This window comes from Podarcis tiliguerta (genome assembly GCF_965153285.1).
Source record: "Podarcis tiliguerta genome assembly, chromosome: 4".
Taxonomy (NCBI): domain Eukaryota; kingdom Metazoa; phylum Chordata; class Lepidosauria; order Squamata; family Lacertidae; genus Podarcis; species Podarcis tiliguerta.
The window spans coordinates 18,110,444-18,128,049 of NC_139537.1; the positions used below are offsets into that span (position 1 = coordinate 18,110,444).

At 44.5% G+C, this 17,606-nt stretch overlaps 1 protein-coding gene across 4 annotated transcripts in view; it reads left to right on the top strand.

The window, feature by feature from the left end:
* Positions 1 to 17,606, top strand: part of CNTN5 (contactin 5) — a 661,907-nt gene that overhangs the window by 529,300 nt on the left and 115,001 nt on the right. For all 4 annotated transcript variants that reach the window (XM_083436171.1, XM_083436170.1, XM_083436173.1 and 1 more), the window contains 2 exons: positions 1,062 to 1,191; positions 2,656 to 2,806. In XM_083436171.1, the coding sequence (XP_083292297.1) occupies positions 1,062 to 1,191; positions 2,656 to 2,806 (281 nt within the window). The remainder of the gene's footprint in view (positions 1 to 1,061; positions 1,192 to 2,655; positions 2,807 to 17,606) is intronic.

Here is a 17,606-nt window from a genome sequence, read left to right on the forward strand (position 1 = left end):
TCATTGAACCACTGGTCTCCAGCCCTCTGGGAAGGCATGGGGGGAAATCCAGTTCAGTCTGCATTTATAAGTGAACCTGCCTGATTTGTACTTTTCAAAATACTATGGGAACTAAAACATAGCTTGGCCATCTTTCAAAATTCACTCCTCTCTGAATTTTGCACTGCAATTCTCCAGATGTCTAATGTTTACAAAAATGCTCATATACATTATACACCTGCATACCTAATGTGTGTATTTAAATGCACATATTAGTGAAAATAGCATAGAAAAATGAATTGCATTTTGGGAAATTGCATGCAAAAATATGCATATTGGGAGCAATTGGGAGCAATTCACACTCAAATCCTGATGAGGACATAAAAAAAGAAGGGGGACATGGTGCTGAAATATAGAGAACTGAACCTAAGATTGACAAAATGAAAAATTGAAACTGACAGATTCTGGCATCCATATGTCTGGGTTGCCTGTGCTTCATTTGAAGCCCCAGGAATGCTGACTCCTTCTGTGAAGCTTTTTTCAGATCAGGAAGTTCAGGCAGCCAGGGAGGCTGCTGAATGCTGTAGAAATGCTGTAAAAGTAGGGCAAGTTCCAATTCCTGCACCCACTGAAATTCTCCCGAAATTCTGAAGAATCCTCTGAGGACAAGGCAGGAAACGGAAGCCTTTTTCAGAGGGGAAGAAAACTTTCAGCTCTGTACTAAGATCTTCAATCTCAAATGAGCCAGGTCTGAAGCATAATAGACTGCAGGCAGCAGTGAGTCAGCCAGTTAAAATTGTGATATTTCATGCAGCCATCGGGTTCTGATCACACTTCAGCTGAAAGAAGATAATCCCAGACCATAACCATTGTGTGCGCTTTTCAGAGTCTAAAATATTTCAGCACTGTCATAAAGGGTGAAGCAAAAGGACAGCCACCACAATTAAACTCAGGAAGCTACTTTTGTGCATGTTCACTTGTATGAACCTGCCCCCCCTTCCTACATTCTGTAAAGCTGAAAACCCAACAAGTCTTCCTGGTTTTGTTTGCTTTTGTAGAATTATTTTCCTGTTTCATTGCAGAGCAGGATTGAGATGGTTAATGGTGTACTGCTGATCCACAGTGTCAATCAGTCTGATGCTGGAATGTACCAGTGCATAGCCGAAAACAAGCACGGAGCCGTTTACACCAGCGCCGAGTTGAGGATTTTGGGTGTGTACTTAAGAAGGTTGCTCTGTTTACATTTTATTATTAAGAATACGCTGCTGGGATAGGGGACAGTTGGGGAGGGCCGTAGGTCAGGGGTAGGGCATCTGCCTTGCTTGCAGAAGGTAACAAGTTCAATCTCTGGCATCTCCAGGGAAGGAGAGACGCCTGTCTGAAACCCTGGCAAGTTTTAGGGACTGGGCAGAGGAGGAATGGCGGAGACCGCCTCCCCAGTTTGACCCTTCCAGAGAAGAAGGAGACAGTTCAGAATTACAACAGGGGTTTGAGGGAAGTCACTGCTCAGAGGAAGATGAGGGGGAAAGTTGGGAAATAATGAGAGAGGAGGAGCAGGCAGAGCTGGAGCAGCAGCTGGCTGACACATTGTCACTAGAAATAATAATAATAATAATAATAATAATAATAATAATAATAATAATAATTTATCTGTACCCCACCCATCTGGGCAGCTTCCAAGAAAGATTTAAAATACATTCAAATGTCACACATTAAAAACTTCCCCGAACAGGGCTGCCTTCAGATGTCTTCTAAATGTCAGGTAGTTCTTTATTTCTTTGACATCTGTTGGGAGAGCGTTCCACAAGGTGGGCGCCACTACCGAGAAGGCCCTCTGCCTGGTTCCCTGTAGCTTTGCTTCTCGCAGTGAGGGAACCGCCAGAAGGCCCTCGGCGCTGGACCTCAGTGTCTGGGCAGAACGATGGAGGTGAAGACGCTCCTTAAGGTATACTGGAACGAGGCCGTTTATGGCTTTCAAGGTCAGCACCAACACTTTTAATTGTGCTCGGAAACGTACTGGCAGCCAGTGTAGGTCTTTCAGGACCAGTGTTATATGGTCTCGGCAGCCGCTCCCAGTCACCAGTCTAGCTGCCGAATTCTGTATTAATTGTAGTTTCCGGGTCACCTTCAAAGGTAGCCCCACATAGAGCGCATTGCAGTAGTCCAAGCGAGAGATAACCAGAGAATGCACCACTCTTGCAAGACAGTTCGCGGGCAGGTAGGGTCTCAGCTTGCGTACCAGATGGTGCTGATAAACAGCCCTGAACACAGAATTGACCTGTGCCTCCATGGACAGCTATGAGTCCAGAATGACTCCCAGGCTGCGCACCTGGTCCCTCAGGGGCACAGTCACCCCATTCAGGACTTACCTATAACTCTGGGTGCCCATCTGGGTCAGTATAGCATCAGGCTAGCCTGGGCAGTCGAGGGTGTGTGTGTTGCTATTGTGCATAGAAACACCCTCTCCTTTCCCTCAAAATCTCTTGATGAGCTCTGGTACTATGCCAGAGAAACAGACTGAGGGAGATTTTAATAGCTTAATCCCTTTTAACCACTATAGGATAGGGAAGTGAGGAAAAGAGGGGGAGAGAAAATGAGAGCATATTGGCATGTGACATCTGTGAATTAATTAATTGAAATACTAAGCTAAGAGACTGAAATATTTCCTTTCAACAGCTTTGGCTCCAACTTTCCCCCCAAGCCAACTGAAGAAAACAATCATTATAACCAGGGGCCAGGAAGTTGCCGTCGAGTGCAAACCACAAGCCTCCCCCAAACCCGCCATCTCATGGAAGAAAGGAGACAAAGCAGTGAGAGAGAATAAAAGGTCAGATGTCGGTTCATTAATTTTTGCCTTTGACTGAATGAATGCCTGCGAGAAAGAGATAACAGCCAAGCGCCTTTGATCGACAATCGCCGGCTTTAAATGCTCCGCATAAATGCTGAGAATGTGCGACGCTTTGTTATTTTTTATTAACGCATTTTAATGTATATTTTAATTCCTGGAAATGGGAGCTGTTTTGTGAAGAAGAGCAGGATATTAGTTAGTCTTTTCAAAGGATAGGTTTTGGCATGAGAGAAGGTGTTCAGAAAATGAATGGCAGAAGCACCCCACATAAAAGGGGGCAGTAGGACTGCGCACTGCACGCACCCTGCTCAGCCCCAATCCAGGGCCCAGCCTGCCTCTCTTTCTTCCCAGCTGATGTCCCACCCCATGACAGCCCTGGATTGCTCTGTGTGGCCTCACCCAACCTGGAACCACCTGAGGCTGTCACGACACGAATTGGTAGAAGCCTAGTTTGCCCCCAAATTGGCACAATTCAGTTTGAGATTCATGTTTCAGCTGAATGGAGTGCACAGGCCTTTATGATAGTGATCCACAGCACACACTAGTGTCTTGTTTCTCCACAGCTCCTCATGGACTCCTCCTTGTTCTCTCCCATCCTCTTTCCCCAACAATTCTGGCTTCTCTCATCCCTGCTTAACTTTATAATAACCCCTTGTCTCCATTGTGCCTCTTCCATGCTGTTTCATAAGTAGACAAACACACACACACACACACACACACACACACACACACATGTTAAACAGGGTTGTGTTATCACCCCAACCTTATTATTTTCATTGCTATGATCCTACACATTGTCTAAGGGAAACACCCCACCAGGGTAGAAATCATATATCAAACAGATGGAAAGCTCTTTAATTTGAGTAGGCTGAAAGCAAAGAGTAAGGATGCCATAACTTCAGTATGCTGATGACAACGAAGTGTGTACACACTCAAAGGATGACCTCCAAACCATTCTAAATATGTTCACAGAAGCTTACGAAAAGCTTGGCCTATTGCTCAACATCCAAAAAACCAAAGTACTGCACCAACAAGCACAAACCAAAGTACTGCACCAACAAGCACAAAACCAACAAGCTACAAATCCAACTCAATAGCATAACGTTGGAAAGTGTCAATCACTTCTCCCACCTGGGCTGACACTGATGCCAAAATCTAGCATCGCCTGAGCTCTGCGAGTGCAGCTTTCTCCCAATTGAAGTGCAAGGTGTTTGAGGACCGGGACATTTGCAGGGAAACCAAAATGCTTGTTTACAAAGCTATTGTACTACCAACCTTACTGTATGCTTGTGAAACATGGTCCACTTATAAACACAACCTCCAACTCCTTGAAAGATTCCATCAGTGGTGTCTCCGAAAATTTTTACATATCACTTGGGAAGACAGGCAAACTAATGTCAATGTACCAGAACAAGCAAAGATCACCAGTGTTGAAGCAATGATTATTCAACTTCATTGGACTGGTCATGTTGTTTGGATGCCAGATCATCATCTTCCAAAGCAAGTACTCTATTCAGAACTTAAAAATGGAAAGTGTAATGCTGGTGGTCAACAAAAGAGGTTTAAAGAATCTCTCAAGACAAATCTTTAAAAATGTAGTATAAACACCAACAACGGGGAAACACTGGCCTGTGAGTGCTCCAATAGGAGAACAGCCTTTACCAAAGGTGTCATGGGCTTTGAAGACACTCAAACTCAGGATGAAAGGGAGAAACGTGCTATGAGGAAGGCATGCTTGGCAAACCCTCATTGTGATCAACTCCCACCCAGAAACTTATGTCCCCACTGTGGAAGGATGTGTGGATCCAGAATTGGCCTCCGCAGTCACTTACGCACTCACTGTTAAGACTGTGTTCATGGAAGACAATCTTACTCGGCTATAATTGATCGCCAAAGAAGAAGAAAGAAGAAGCCTCTTTCATCCTGCTTCATAAGTAGACACACACACACACACACACACACACACACACAAGGGAGATGGGAGAAATTCGATTCAGTTCACATTTAGATGCCAACTTCCCTAATTCACACTTTCTGAAACAATACACAAATCAAAACACAGCCACGTCTTTCAAAATGGACACTTCTCCAGATTTTGCAATGCAGTTCACCACCCACGTAATGTGGACAAAAACACATATACTGGGGGTAAAGGACTCACACAAATACATATATTAGTGAAGATAACATATAAAAATGCATTATACTATAGGAGAGTGCCATGCAAAAAATGTGTATATTAGGCAAAATTGAATTAAAAAGGAGTCATTGAAAGAAGCTGAAATTGACAGATTCACCTAGTCCTACCCTTCACACACTCTCACACAAGCACACTTCCAATTCTCTCCCTCTGGTCACTTCTTCCAGTCTCTCCAATCTCTCAGGTTTGCCAATTATCTTCTTCCCACCTGAGTCCTATCTTAGCTGCTAATTCTCTTCTCAGTTTTGCTTCACAATTTCACAGCCCTTCAAGCTTCACAGTTTGTTCTGTGCCCCTGCAGGCTATCCCATGCCCAGTGCTCTTGACAGTCCCCTGAGAAAATAACAGACTAAGGCAATAGGGGTGGACTAACTGCGAGGAAAATGTGTCAAGCTATTGATGAAATGTTAGCTAAGATACCTGAAATAGGGACTCACGCAGGAGGCTCTCCGGGCTGATCTATTCGATCACTTGCTTCCTGGACTGTGCCATTTCAAGCTGTAGGTGTGGGAGTTGTGTTTTTGAATGCTTTCTCATGTACAAATTGCTCTTCACATAGAAAACGGTGAGGTCAGGTATTCTGTTTTTGTTTATTTAAAACTGGGGGGGGGGGTCTTAAAATATGCAACTCCCTATCCCTTCTTGCGTGTGTACACGCCTGGAGTCTGAAGTGGTACAGTCCAAAGAGGACTCTGCCATGTGATGTTGGCAAACATGCCGCTCAACACTTTGTGGTCTAGGAATATCCAAGTCAGAAAATGAAGGTAAGTTTAGAGCTGGAATTAAACAAGATGATGTGCAAAGCTTGACACATGGCACTATCAATTATCAAGAGATACACAAGAGAAGAAGAAAGTGTGTTGTTTCTGCTCTCAGAGTCAGGAGAGATCCATGATGAATGAATGCCTCTTGGCCCTGTAGGTGAAGCTCTTCTTGATGTTAGTGATCGCTTCATTACCTCAAGTGGTTTTCAGCATGACCACTAATTCCAATAGTACTTGAATGTGATTTGCCGTTACTTGATTCTCCTTTACTCATAATTTTGAGAGATGTCCTTAAGATGGATATATTACCGTACACCTGTCATTTTGATGCACCCACTGACTGAGCCTAGACAAATCACGTAGGTGGCAATTTCCTGTAGCGGAAAGAGATGCTAGCACGAACTCAGTTTCTTTTTTAGTGTTGTTCTGGAGAAGAACTGTTCTCATCCACAGCCACACAGTGTAGCTGATGATGGAGGATCTCTTCTCCAGCTCTTCCAGGTATTCTGGAGAGATTGTACATGCAGCTGTCATAGTTCTTCTTTGGCATTCCCCCTGTTGGAAATGCTCCTGAAAATCCCAGCAGAGAAAATAAATCTTGGCTGCACATATCAGTAAGATTTAGTGACTTGCACTTGAAGGTGACGTCAATTTCAGTTGTGTCCATGGAAGTGCATTTTTGAAATGGAAGTGTTTGGTCATCAGGTAGTTCTTTGTTTGCTGCCAACTTCCTTCCTGTTTTTAAGGTGAGCTTTTATCCTCTAGAACAGCCTTTCTCAACTTGTGGGTCCCCAGATGTTGTTGAACTACAACTCCCATCACCCCTAGCTAGCAAGGCCAGAGCTCAGGGATGATGGGAGTTGTAGTCCAATAACATCTGGGGACCCACAGGTTGAGAACCGCTGCTCTGGAATCTAAATAATTGGTTTTTAGACTTTCCACCTTCAAGTCTGCTATGGAACCACTGTGCTTTTTAGAACATTCTGGAGAGTGTCCTAGGATGAATGTTGGACATCACCATTGCTCCATGTGAACTCAAGGTAGACTCTAGAACACAGCCAACACTATCCTGCCTCTGGATATGCATTACTAGGGAAGATCAGTAGCGGTCGGCTGTCTTATTTGCCAAGGAAGCTTGTCCACTAATTCTGTATTTTCTTTTCAGTAACTTCTGATATCTCCTGTTCATTTTTTAATTTATAAGTCTGGTAAAACCTACTTATCCACAGATAAAATTCCATGGAACTTTGAGGTTCTCTGAAACCCCAATTTGAAGGCATTTAAAAAATAATAATTATCTACTCCACACAGTATTTGGTGAGCTAGAAGAATTAACTATAAGGGGGGAAAACACAAAGCTTTGCACTTCTCTCTCTCTCTAACACACACACACACAATTTTTCTCATTACTGGGCTTTCATGCCTGCTCATTATTACCATTACATGACCATTAATTATACTTAAAATAAAACCATCCCAAACCACTCTAGCAAAGAAAAATCCTATTAAGACTCTGTTATTACTTACTTTGCTCCCTCCGGAAGAGAAAACGTGTTTTAATTGTCTGCTTTTAGCTAAGAAAAAGCTAATTTCAAGAAGATGGTGTCTTTTATATAAAAAAAGTAAATGGGTTTGCTTTAGTTTGTTAGCCTTTTCTGAATGTCAATGACAGTATCACACCAGAATTGTTTACATTTCAAGATTTGTGTTTTAATTGTATGGCTGGTGATTGCAAACTGATTTCCAGCTGATGGTTACAAGCCAATTTCCAGCATTCAAACATTTGGCCAGATAGTGGCTGAGTCCGCAAACACAAATGACCCCAGAGTTGTCAATTACTTTCTCCTTTTGCAGTTTTTCTGCACTAAATTCACAGAGTGAGTTAGCTTTAAACCACTTTGCTATTTTAGACACACTCTGGGAGATGGGCACTTGGTACATGTCAAAAATCACTGGAAATAAAACATATGGGGGGAGAAAAAAACCCAGCACCTCTCTGCGGAAAGCTTTTGGGAGTGCATGTGATCATGGCAAACTGATTCCTGGAGTAAGTAGATTGATCTGTGATTGGGAAGAACTGCTAGAGAGTATCCATTTACCTGGGTTTATGGTATGTCTTAGTTCCATACATAGCAAAATGGTGAACCGTTTGGCATTACAGTGGTACCTCTAGTTACAAACTTAATTTGTTCCGGAGGTCCGTTCTTAACCTGAAACTGTTCTTGACTAGAGGCGCGCTTTCGCTAATGGGGCCTCTTGCTGCTGCTGTGCCGGCAGCACACAATTTCCGTTCTCCTCTTGGGGCAAAGTTCTCAACTCGAGGTAACTCTTCCAGGTTCATGGAGTTTGTAACCTGAAGCTTTTGTAACTCGAGGTACCACTGTACAGTGGTACCTCGGGTTACATACACTTCAGGTTACAGACGCTTCAGGTTACAGACTCTGCTAACCCAGAAATAGTACCTTGGGTTAAGAACTTTGCTTCAGGATGAGAACAGAAATTGTGCGGCAGCCACGGGAGGCCCCGTTAGCTAAAGTGGTGCTTCAGGTTAAGAACAGACCTCCAGAACAAATTAAGTTCTTAACCCGAGGTACCACTGTACTGGCTAATTCCTCCATTCCTTCAGTATATCACAAACTGGGATGGGGTGGTGTTCTTTCACAAATCCCATGTCATGGACTGGCTGGATGCAAAGGAGTTGGGGGGTCACCAGTTGGGGAACCCCCAGAGGGAAAAGACTGGGAGCCAGGGAATCGGTGGTAAGACGATGGTGAAGGGAAGGAGAAGAAGGAGCTGGGAGGAAGAGGTGTCAGAAGCTGAAGAGGTAACAGGGTTTAGTGAGCAGGAAGACTCCAAGGCTGAAGGAGAGGCTAGAGAAGAGAATGGCCAAGGGGAAACAATGAGACAGGCTGCTGAAGAATCCAGAGGGTCTCCCCCTCCTGCTAGAACCAGCTTCCCTCCCCGCTGGTCTCCTAGAACGTGCAGAGAAATGAAAAGAGCAGAGCAGAGATTGGTAGGAGCAGTTTGCAACTGCTTGGGAAAGACCCTGGAGAGGAGCAGCCTTTGAGGGTGATGGGAATCATTGGAGCAAGACCTACTGGGAAGAATTGTTGGGATCACTAGGCCTGTGCTGTTTTGGTTTCTTTGAAAAAGGAATTAACTTCGCCGACACAGGTTTTCTCTCGCTGACTCGAGCTCCTGACATCACAGTGGGGAAGCACACTTCGAAATTTTCACATGGGAATGTAAGGGACAAGACGGTTGTCTGATTCTGCAGTTACATCCTTCTGCATTGGTGTGGAGAGCAAAAAGCTACAGGGGAGTCATGCGCAAGATGATGGGAGAGCCACATCCTCAGGCCAGGAAGGCATTGAAGGGGATGCTGAGGGCTCCTTCAGTTTCTCTTTCACTGATGTTCGCACCCATCTGCAGGAGACATGACAGCTGAGAGTCACATCAGGAAAACGGCACAGGAGAAGAGATTAAACACTGCACTCCAGCACCACAGCTCACATTTGATTTCCTCCACCCTTGTAATTGTATTTGGCTTTCTTTAAAAATCCAATCACATATCTCCTACCATCTAATCTAGTTGCAAATTAAGTGCCTTTCCTTAAAAAAAAATATCTTTGGTCTGTGCCATTAATCACATAACACGAACATACTTTCTCCCGCTTGGCATATTATTCATTTATTTCTTACATGTTTATTCTACCCTTTCCCTAAGCATGTGTGCTTCTCTCATCCTGTCCATTTGTCTTCAGGATAACATTTTGAGATAATTTAGGTGGGGAGACAGTGAGTTTCATAGCTGAGTAGAAATTCAAGTTCATCTCTTCCTGGTCCAAGTCAAGTACTTTGTCCACTACACTGGTGCTCTTAGATTTCAGTATGTTCAAAGTCTGTTGCATGCATCCCCCCCTTTTTTGTTTACTTTTTTTTTAGTAATCCTTAGAATAAATCCAGCAAAGTAGAAAAACATTCTCACTCCTCATACTATTGAATGGGAGGGGTGGCTGAGACCATCACCAAATTTCTTGATTGGTTGGGATTATGAACTCACACTTGTAGGGCCAAACTAGATTTTAGTAATTTTATAATTAAATCCCGATCACACCTATATGCCAAGGAGCTCAAGGTGGCATACACGCTCCATTTTATTTATTATCACAACAACCCTGTGAGATAGGCTAAGCTGAGAGGCAGTGACTGCCCCAAGGTCACAGAGCAAGGTTTGTTTCTGAGTTGATTTGAACCCTTGGCTCCCAGGTCCTAGTCCAGCTCTCTAACCACTACACCACACTGTGAGGTGTGTAAGCTGCATTTTCACTTTTTGTTAAAGTTGCATTGAGACTGTTGGTTGTTGTTGTTGTTTTAGTACAAAGCATCTGATTAATTGAAACAATAATAATAGCAGCAGCAGCAGCAGCATTGGGAAGGCAATTCCTACCCAGTGGCGTCGCAAGGTGGGGGGGGCAGTTCACCCCGAGTTCCAGGTCGGGGTGACAAGAAGGCAGGGTGCTTGCCCTGCCGCCCTGACCCAGGCACGTCCGTGCGATCAGCCATCGCGCCACCACAGCTGCACGTGAAGGATCCTCTGTTTGCGGCTGCAGCCGTGAGCAGAGGATCCAGCCATGGTCCATACGCCCTTTAAGCAGCACCAGCAGCAAACTGCTATGTACAATGCATGCACGGTGGCACAGGCATGTGCTGTACGTAGCGACGCCACATATGCGCTGTACATAGCGGTTTGCCACCGGTACCGCCCAAGCACCATACGGATGGCGGTGGGATGCCTCCGTCGCCCCTACAGCCATGAGCAGAGGATCCTACCACTGTCCGTATGGCTCTCTGGCAGCACCGGCAGCAAACCACTACATACAACACATGTGTGGTTCGCACATATGCACTGTGCAGAGCGGTTTGCCACCAGCGCCACTGGAGTGCTGTACGGACAGCGGTGGGATCCCTTCACCACCAGCAGGAGCTGCTTACGGCGAGCCGGGGACCCTCCTCCCAGCCAGTTAAGAGCGGTAGTCTCCTAATCTGGGGAACTGGGTTCGCGTCTCTGCTCCTCCACATGCAGCTGCTGGGTGACCTTGGGCCAGTCACACTTCTTTGAAGTCTCTCAGCCCCACTCACCTCACAGAGTGTTTGTTGTGGGGGAGGAAGGGAAAGGAGAATGTTACCCGCTTTGAGACTCCTTAAAGGGAGTGAAAGGCGGGATATCAAATCCAAACTCCTCCTCCTCTTCTTCTTCTTCTTCTTCTTCCTCCCTCCCTGGCTTGCCAGAGCCCCGGCAAAGTGGCATAGCTTCCCCCCTTCCCCTGGCGGCTTGGGGTACTTGGGAATCGCCCAGGTGGGGACACAGAGGCGTAGGAAGGAGGGCAGACCACCCCAGGTGTCATCGCTGAGGGGGTGACATTCGGTGCCCACCTGTGACTCCCAAGCCTATCCCCAGCTGTCAATGTGTGGGGGGGTGACAAAAAAAAATTCCACACCGGGTACCACCTGGGCTTGCTACTCCTCTGTTCCTACCCAAAATGGTACCTGTATTATTTAGGGAATTTTCCCCCTAAAGTTCCTAGTCACACATGACAGGGGTAATTTCTTTTCTGAGTGACTGGAGAGGGGGAAATGAAGCTTTCCCTTTCTGCATGCAGAAACCTTTCCTCCTCTGTAATTTAATTAACAGCGATCAAAAAATGTGGCTACCTACTACCCAGTAAGAGTAATGTGTAGTTTTGCCTTCAGACATTATATTGCACCAGCTCCCATGCTGACATTAAGACTAATCTCCATGGCTCAAAAAAGCAAAGTGTGAAATAATGTGTAAAGGGATCCTTTAGGCACCACTCTAATGCACTCTCTTACCATTTTAATTACTTTTTAAAATATGTTCTATTCAACCATTGAACACTGCTAATAATCACCCAGACTAACCCCTGTTTCCAAGAATTTCCATTATTTTCTCTCTTTTGCCTTTGGTACTAAATACCAGGCATAAACTAGTCCTGCCATGTGCTTTTTCAAAGTAGATTGCACAGTGTTATTCATTATCTTTCAGTGCAGCACTGCCTCCTTTGCCCTGTTAGATTATGTGGTCCATTGTGTGTGCCTTTGCATCCCAAGCAAATTTGAGGTTCAGCTACCTATGGCACTTTTGCCACAATGGTGAGGGAAAAACAGCTACCCAATTTTCTCTGTGTGCAGAAAAGCAATGCAAAAGCCATCATTTTCTTAAAGGCTATTCTTTGGTGGAGACTCCCTGGGCTACTGCTTCTGGCTTCATTTCCCCCCAAAATTAAAAACAAAATGACATCTAAATTATGCCAGAATGTAAACGTCTGAGGACACACGACCAATTGATTCTCTAGATCCCCTAGTGGTGGTTTCGTAGTCATAATGCAGAAGAGAGGCGGTTTTCAGAGAGCATATTATAGAGGGAAAGCGTGGGAATTAGTATAATATGATTTTTAAAAATAACAGTAATAATCATATTCCAGGGCAAATTGTGTAGTTACTGCCTCCCCACCCTCTCTTTGCATAAATCAGAAGCTACTTTGGCTGTGACTGTTCATAATGGGGATTTGGAGATTTGGATATAAATCAGAAAGAATAACAACTTTGACTTTATCATAAAAGCAAATGTCAAAATCATCCATTTTTATAAAAAAAAAAACCACAAGGTTTTTTTTTTTCCAATAGCATGCAATTGTATCAATTGACTGTATTGCCAATTCTGAACCTAATTTGGGAGGAATATTCTCAATGTAATTAGAGCACGTCCAATTGTGTTAAGGCCATTTGCCAGATTTGTAGCAAATACTGTCATCACTAGTAAGCCTGCTCGAAGCCTGCACTAAGTGGGACCTCACTGGATGACAACTTTCCAATGGGGGTCAAAACAAAAACAATACCTTGTTACACAGATGCGATAGTTACAACATATAGAGCACAACAGGCTGAATGGTAATGTTTGTAACAAATTTCTTTACTGGTTACTTCCTAACATAGGACTCAAGTCCAGGATGTGCATCGTATACAGTGGTACATACGCTTCAGGTTACATATGCTTCAGGTTACAGACTCCGCTAACCCAGAAATAGTACCTCAGGTTAAGAACTTTGCTTCAGGATGAGAACAGAAATCCTGCTCCAGCGGCGCGGCAGCAGCGGGAGGCCCCATTAGCTAAAGTGGTGCTTCAGGTTAAGAACAGTTTCAGGTTAAGTACAGACCTCTGGAACGAATTAAATACTTAACCCGAGGTACCACTGTTCAATCCTTAAGGCAGGCATGTCCAAAGTCCGTTTCGGGTCGGTTTAATCCGGCCACTGTGGCAGTTTATTTCCTGAGGTAAAATCCTAAAAAAAACCTCCACTCCAACCGTAAAAGAAGCCCAACAACTTCAATCCTAAAAAAAGGTCAGCAACTCATGGCCCTTCACTTCATCAAAACTTTGAAAAAAGTTTGGACACTACTGCCTTAAGGTATATAACCTATTTAATTAATTCCACTGCAGATATATTTCTTCCTTTCTTAATACATTCTTTTGTTACACAGTCCTCGAATGTGATTAAGGAAAGGTCCCCAGAATGTCACAGACGATACAGCTGATGAGGTTGGCTAGTATAGGTAGCAGACACAGGCAGGCTGGCCCAGATACAGGCTGGCTGGTTTAGGCAGCTGGGTCGGCCTGTAGGTTAGGAAGTAACCAGTAAATAAATTTGTTACAAACATTACCATTCAGCCTGTTGCACTCTATATGTTGTAATTTTCTAATGGGAGCAGTGTTGGGATTTTGACTACGTGCCATTCTGTGCAGCTTCTCACAAAGCAATTAGAAGTTGGCTGAAAGCCAAGGATGACTGATCAGAGGAGTTATTCTGCCTAGAGATATGAGACCTTGGATACAACTCTACCATTGGTTGAGGTCTCACACAGGCATGATGACTTATGACCTTACTGACTGGATAGTTTGTTGGTCAGTGCGGTGTTGGAGTTTGTTAAGAGAGAGCTAGTTAAGATCCGTTTCTGTTCTTGTATGTAGTAACTTGTAGAGTCTGCTGTAAATAATAAACACATCTAAGTAACCAAGTTACTGGTAGCAGCATCTTGTTCCTGCTTCGTCTATCCTGGCTGCAACTGATTGCTCTCTGGAACTCTACGTATGCTCTGCTAAGGTCTGGCTAAGGTCCTGCTACAGGTCAAAGTTGTGAAACACCAATAAGCAGATCACTGCTCTTACCCCAGGTGCTGTCCTTGCATATAGGCATAAAATACATCTGATGTGGTATCATGGATGTTTTAGTTGTGGTTTCTGTCATGGATGCTGTAGTTGAGATTCCTGCATTGCGCATTCCAACTCTACGACTCCATGATTCTATGATCAACCAGCTCTTAGCTCTTAGCTTCCTCTGCCTTCATAAACAGCAGCAAATGAAGTAGAGCCTGACTGGAGAAAAGTACAAAAAGATGACCTTACATCTCATATTGTGCATTATTACCAGAGACAGGAGGGTAAGATGGAGGGCTGGTGTTTTTAGCAGTTATCTCTTATAACGCATAGCAATGTATCTTCCATAACATTTAGTTCTACCCAAAGAGGAACCAGCAAAACCCTGCGATGCTGCAACGATTTGTTCTGTCGTGGAGTACATACTTGAATAAAAAATTGCTTTCCCGCCCCTTCGTGATTGGTAAAGTGCACCTGTAACTCACCATCAGAGAAGCAGGCGAATCTTGCACACAACGCAAGAAGGATTTGTTCGGATTAAGGTGATGGGTATTTGAATAATGTTTACAAAACGAAACAGAAACCCTATGCCTTAGAGCTGCAGCCCTTTCTCAGGCTAAGAGGCTGCAGCAGATAGCATATCAAAGGGTTTGTAGAAGGGAGGGCAGGATGGTCGGAAGGTAGGATTGTACTTATGTAGGGTTGTGTAATGGTTCTAGGGATTGCTCGTGCGTAAGTTGCCTTTACTCCTGGCTAGGTTGCATGGTTGAACCCTTTCTGTCAGGACAGCCTCAAGTTCCGTGGCTGCCTCAGTCGCTGGCAGAATCCGTCAGTCGGTGTTTCTTAAACTGCTTCCAGCATAGAAGCTGTTTGACGCCCAGTCTCCTCCCCCTTTGCCTGCGTGGAAGTTTTCTGCGCAAGGTGGGTGTGGGCAATGGAGTACTCATGCCCTCTCCGCTGGTCTCCTGCGAAGAGTCCTGGAGCCACCTCTCCGATTCCTCCATCTGCCCCCCTTCTCCACTGGTGTTACGCTGATTTCCTTCCCCAGTGGATGGGCTATCCCTCCTTCTACTAGGACCCTCTCCACCATCGTCCAGGAGCCTCCTCTCCGCCTCCCGCTCTGATGGCAGTTCCCTGACAGGTTGCCGTATTTCAAGAGGTAAAAATCTGGACACAACGAAGAGCTACTCACACCAGTGCCAGAGCCCAGGTCGCTTGTGCCAAAGCCAGAGCCACCTGCACATGTGCACACACACACACACACACACACACACACACAAATTAAACCCGAAATCCAGGATGTTTGCTTTAAAATGTAACATTCCCCCCAAATGACCATGTAGGGCCCTCAAAAGAGGACCTGTCTGGGAATTCCTGAATGTATGGCAACCCTAACTTATGGGAAATATTTATAGGGAGCCTGTGAAGAGCAGTGGTGAAAGTGTGGTTGTGGTCACAATGAATTATGAATTATGAGAGATAACAACAACAACAACAACAACAACAACAATAAAATTTATTATTTATACCCATCTGGCTGGGTTTCCCCAGCCACTCTGGGCAGCTCCCAACAGAATATTAAAAGCACAATAAAACATCAAACATTAAAAACTTCCCTAAACAGGGCTGCATTCAGATGTCTTCTAAAAGTCAGGTAGTTGTTTATTTCCTTGGCATCTGGTGGGAGGGCATTCCACAGGGCGGGCGCTACTACCGAGAAGGCCCTCTGCCTGGTTCCCTGCAACCTCGCTTCTCGCAGTGAGGGAACCGCCAGGAGGCCCTTGGCGCTGGACCTCAGTGTCTGGGCTGGACGATGGGGGTGGAGATGCTCCTTCAGGTATCCTGGGGCCGAGGCATGCTGTTCTTTCATCAGGAAACAGAAGCATGTGTGTGCAGAAAGAGTGAGGGAATAGCGACGTAGTCATAGTTGTGTCATGCCATGCCTGCTGGTGTGAATGGAACGCAGTGTGGCATGTCAGATATCTGTCAGGAAGCCACAGTTCCGCAACACAACAGGCACTGAAGGAATGTTAGAAAACGGGTACAGAAGCGCTAGCATTATAATCAGGGAGAGGTGATGCAATATTCCCCACATCAGAAGGCACCCAGTGAAAGGCAGGAGAGGCAGTTTGAGTTTGCATTTGCACTGCAGTCGTCTCAAGTGTGGGGAGGTGTACAAATGAGTGTTTGTTGAGTCATGGCGCTAATTAGGCTCCAACAGGTGCGGCATGCCAGGAGATTAGAGGGAAGAACCAGGTAGATACAAAGGCAGCGTCTTCACAGAGGAAGGGAGATGCGGGAGGAGGGCTTTGGAAAGAGGAAAGAAACAACACCAGAAGCTGGCTGCGAGACATAATCATGCTCCTTGTTATTTTATGCCTTCGTTTGCTGAGCGAAATTTACATGCCGCTTGGTTGCCATAAAAGTTCAAAGTGGTTTGCAAATAATAATAATAATAATAATAATAATAATAATAATAATAATAGCGGCTAAAAGAGATGTTTAAAAATATAAAACTAATTTAATTAAACAATAAGCTAAAAACAGATTGAAACACATGCCTACATGCGTGAATAAACTTGCCTAAATAGAAATGTTTTAAGCAAGCACTAGAAGGAGCATAGCAAAGGTGCCTGCCTGGTGTGATTCCTACATTGCAAGGGAATCTAGATGATCCTTGGTGGGAGGGTATCCCTTCCAACTCTACAATTCTATAATTTGGGGGGAGGGGAGTTCTGAAGTATAGATGCTGCCACACTTAAAGATAATAAGTGTGGAACAAGTATTACGTGGCACTTGGAAAGCCAGAAACCAAAGCACACAGCAAAAAAACCCCAACAACCCCAATAACAATAAAATAACAATGGGAAGCAGCCATTCCTTGCCTCTCATCCTCTGATGTTTTAATTGTAACTCAGCTTTGGCTTCCTGCATCAAGTTTTACTGTTGCGTGATGCTCAGATAAATGCGGCGCACCAGAAGTCACATTCCAAATTGGGTAGCAAACAGAACCCCTAGTGTGTAATAGGATATCTTCAAGAAGGAGAAGAAATTATAAACCCTGGCAGCTACTGCAGTAGATGAATTCCTATTTATTAAAAATCATTTCTTCCTTAGCATGGGGCCGCTTGTTCTGTCAAAAGTAATTTCCCCAATATAGTTAATGAAAGAATTTTCAGTGCATAAACATAATATTAAAGAGAAGTAATTCACAGGCTTCCGAGTGAACCCCAGAGTGCAGAGAATTGTATGAGTGCAATTGACTGTGCTCTGAACAGATGATGCAGGATTCTTGCTAGTGTTGAATAATTGGTATATATCATTTTTCTGAAGAGGAGGAGGTGGAAGAAAAAACCCTACCTTTTATTTAATTTGGACAGCTTCATTAAACTGTTGACAATTTGCTTGCTCTGCTGCACTTGGGAGTGGTTTGCGAATGAAATTACAAAAAAAATATGATTGCGTAGGACATCTCAGTTTTTTGAGCTTTATGCCCGCCTTGACATTAGTCTGCCAAGTAGCCGCAGGGATTTCTCTACCACACTATAAAATATGCTTATGCCGGTCTCCACATCAATA